The 3,494-nt window shown below is 47.4% G+C and overlaps 2 protein-coding genes across 2 annotated transcripts in view; one reads left to right on the top strand and one right to left on the bottom strand.

Annotated features, from left to right (window-relative positions):
• Positions 1-400: 400 nt before the first annotated feature.
• Positions 401-2,313, bottom strand: LOC107149321 (histone H2A type 1-C). Its single transcript, XM_048799913.1, has one exon. The coding sequence runs from the start codon at positions 2,223-2,225 to the stop codon at positions 1,833-1,835; it is 393 nt and encodes a 130-aa protein (XP_048655870.1). The 5' UTR covers positions 2,226-2,313; the 3' UTR covers positions 401-1,832.
• A 201-nt stretch (positions 2,314-2,514) lies between these two features.
• The window catches only part of LOC107149326 (histone H2B type 1-C/E/F/G/I), a 7,845-nt gene continuing 6,865 nt past the window's right edge, over positions 2,515-3,494 (top strand). The window contains exon 1 of the mRNA XM_015494125.2: positions 2,515-2,952. Within this exon, the coding sequence (XP_015349611.1) occupies positions 2,563-2,943 (381 nt within the window). The 5' untranslated portion in view covers positions 2,515-2,562 and the 3' untranslated portion in view covers positions 2,944-2,952. The remainder of the gene's footprint in view (positions 2,953-3,494) is intronic.

Raw genomic sequence — 3,494 nt, 5'->3', positions numbered from 1 at the left:
GGAAAGAGAGGATGCTAGTGACAGTGTCCATCTGGTGTGTACTTCATGTCTCCCCTAGTAATTAACTGACCCTCCACAACAAAGTGCTTCCTGACTGTGCAGCCACTGATTCATGCAGCTCAACCTTCCCTCAGTGCCCACTTACCAAGTGTCTATGTGTGCCAGATTCTGTGCTGACTAGATACAAGTTAACATCACGGGTCCTTGACCTTATTGGAAGACTTGCTGAAGAGAACAGACCATGGAGGTTAATAGAGTTCACAATGTATCACTCAGTATTCAAATACAACCTTTTGTTATTAGAGCCACAGGAAAGAGTTCAAATTTCAATTCCAAATTTCTATCTTCTTGCCTTACTCAACACATATTGGTTTATCAAGTCCTGGGGATCTCTTGGAAACCATCTCTCTGCCAAACCAGTCACACTCTAAATCAAAAAGCTACTGGCTTTTTTTTTTTTTTTCCCCTCCCTTTCTTCATGTAGATTCTGGGGAAGTTATCTCTCCTCCACTCTTAAGCTCTTCACAGAGTTTAATATGCCATCTTGAACTTTCTGGTATGCAAATAAAGTTCATCTATTTTGTGTTGATTTTTCTGTTTCCATTTCTGACAATGATCATTAGTAGTCCTGACCTTGGGACTTTATTTAAGCTCTGTTCCTCAGTTTCTTTATTATTAAATCTATGATAGGGTGAGAAACTTTTCCTAAGGTTGTTGGATTAAGTAAATTAATATGCTGGGAGCACACAGACAAGTGCCTGGCACACAGGAAATACCTAAGAAGTCATCTCTCCTAATCAGCCCAAGCTGATTTCACTGCTGAGCAGCTCCTTCCAAAGGAAGGTGAACAAAGACAGGAAGAGGTGGAGGCCAAAGGATTTAAAGACCTAGACCCAACCAAGGTAATACACCTAGGAAGTGGGGGAGGTGGATTTAAATCCAAATGGAAAATAAATCAATAGTTAAGGCTCAAACAACATGCAGTAAATGTCAGGCATTTGAGCACTGAGGCCAGATTTGCTTCAAGTCTGGTGGTTCTCAGCCTTCATAACTTCCAAAATGCTGCAAAATTTAACAGGTGGCCATTAAGGTATCCGTTTGATTTCCTACCACCTGGCCTTCACTGAGATCTGGGATGCTAGACTTTTTTTTTTCCCCCTTTGAGAGCAGCTTTGGGAAGAAAGGAGGGAGATATGGAGACGATGTCACCAGACCCCACTATTCAAGTTAGTATCTGGAAAGCAGAAGGCACATCTGCAGGACCAGTTTCTGCTTGGATTAGCAATAATAAATTCGACTACACGTTAGACTTTAATAGAGGAACGAAACCATTCCACTCTAAATGCTTCAGCGGAGCTCCAGGAGTCCTGATTGTTACTCCTCTGCTTGGCTAATCCAGGAGCCCAGGCCTGGGCAAGCCTTGGCCGTGCTGGGCTTCCCTGCCCTCGCACTCCCATTCAAAGCAGATAACTCCCCGGCCCAAAATTTGAAGAGACCTAGAAACTAGGAAAACAGATCTTAGCAGTGTAATGACAGCAGCTCCATTTCGCCTGCTAGGGATTCGAGCTCAATTTACCAGTCACACGATCTTATAAATGGTGTCCTGAGACTATGACCAAGTACATACAAACGTTGTCATTACCCGACTTACAGTTCCCTACCATAGCCCAGTTTTTACCTTGTCCTCCAAAATAAAGGCAGAGGTAAGCTTTAGGTACACTAGCATGGGAATAACTAGTTAGTACGAGTATCAGCTCTTTCTTTGAGAAAGTGGGGGGCCTCTGAAAAGAGCCTTTGGGTTTGATTGTGTTTCCGGAAGCTCAGATGTCAGATCACTTGCCCTTGGCCTTATGGTGGCTCTCGGTCTTCTTGGGCAGCAGCACAGCCTGGATGTTGGGCAGGACGCCACCCTGCGCGATGGTCACTCGGCCCAGCAGCTTGTTGAGCTCTTCGTCGTTGCGAATGGCCAGCTGCAGGTGACGCGGGATGATACGCGTCTTCTTGTTGTCGCGGGCCGCGTTGCCCGCCAGCTCCAAAATCTCGGCGGTCAGGTACTCCAGCACTGCTGCCAGGTACACGGGCGCGCCGGCCCCGACTCGTTCAGCGTAGTTGCCCTTGCGCAGCAGACGGTGGACTCTGCCAACAGGGAACTGCAGCCCAGCGCGAGAAGATCGAGATTTCGCTTTGGCACGCGCCTTGCCGCCCTGCTTGCCACGACCAGACATGGTAGATCTGCACACTCAAGACACCAACACAAGAAAAAAGGTTCTAGCAAAACAAATAAGGCCAGGAAGTATGTAGGACAGGCCTGCTTTTATAGACATTTCCTGGCTAGTAAATCCGACTCTCTGATTGGCCACAATAAGCATCAGTTAAGAAACCAATAGAAAAGCTGTATTTCCATACCTCATTTGCATAGTTCTGCCCCTGGATGACAGCACTGCCGTTTATCTTCCAATTAGGTAAGACTTGCTCTGCATCCTTCATTAGCATAAATGCCCTATAAATAGCAGAAATCTGCTTCATACTTTCATTGTATTTCTGCTGTTTTAAGGCTTTAAAATGCCTGAGCCAGCGAAGTCCGCTCCCGCCCCGAAGAAGGGCTCCAAGAAGGCGGTGACCAAGGCGCAGAAGAAGGACGGCAAGAAGCGCAAGCGCAGCCGCAAGGAGAGCTACTCCGTCTACGTGTACAAGGTGCTCAAGCAGGTGCACCCCGACACCGGCATCTCGTCCAAGGCCATGGGCATCATGAATTCGTTCGTGAACGACATCTTCGAGCGCATCGCCGGCGAGGCCTCGCGCCTGGCGCACTACAACAAGCGCTCGACTATCACGTCCCGGGAGATCCAGACGGCCGTGCGCCTGCTGCTGCCTGGGGAGCTGGCCAAGCACGCTGTGTCGGAGGGCACCAAGGCGGTCACCAAGTACACCAGCTCCAAGTGAACTTGCCATGTAAGCGTTTTTACACCTAATCCCAAAGGCTCTTTTAAGAGCCACCCACATACCCACAAAGAGAGCTGTGGACAACACTGAATTTAGTTGGGGATTAAACAGAATCAAATCAAAATGGTCAAAGTGGCTTCACATTGTCTTGGGGATTAAGGCAGTAAGCACTGGGTTTTGTGACATTTTCAGTATGCCGAAATCTGATTGGTAGACACAAGCCAATCTTTCCCCTGAATACTAGTGCTCCACTTCTGCCGCAATTGGTCTAGTGGTTTTGCGCACAAAACTAGTGGCCACACGCACCCTACAAGAGAGGGCAGCTTCAAGTGCGGTGTAAATTGAAAAACCAACCCACGCTGGCGACAGTGAAGAGCTGGAGCGAGGTTGAGGGAATTGAGAAGCTAGTAGACTGGGCACACGCGGTCTCCACTGGAACGACTTCCCCTTTCCAAAAAACGGTAGGCTGAAATTACATCTTAAGCAGTCAGGATCTTAAGACAGTTACTACCAAGAAAGCAGACTTTTTTTTTTTTTTTTTTTTTTTTTTA

This window comes from Marmota marmota, unplaced genomic scaffold (assembly GCF_001458135.2).
Source record: "Marmota marmota marmota unplaced genomic scaffold, marMar, whole genome shotgun sequence".
Classification (NCBI taxonomy): Eukaryota; Metazoa; Chordata; class Mammalia; order Rodentia; family Sciuridae; genus Marmota; species Marmota marmota.
This window is presented reverse-complemented; position numbering and strand designations above follow the sequence as displayed.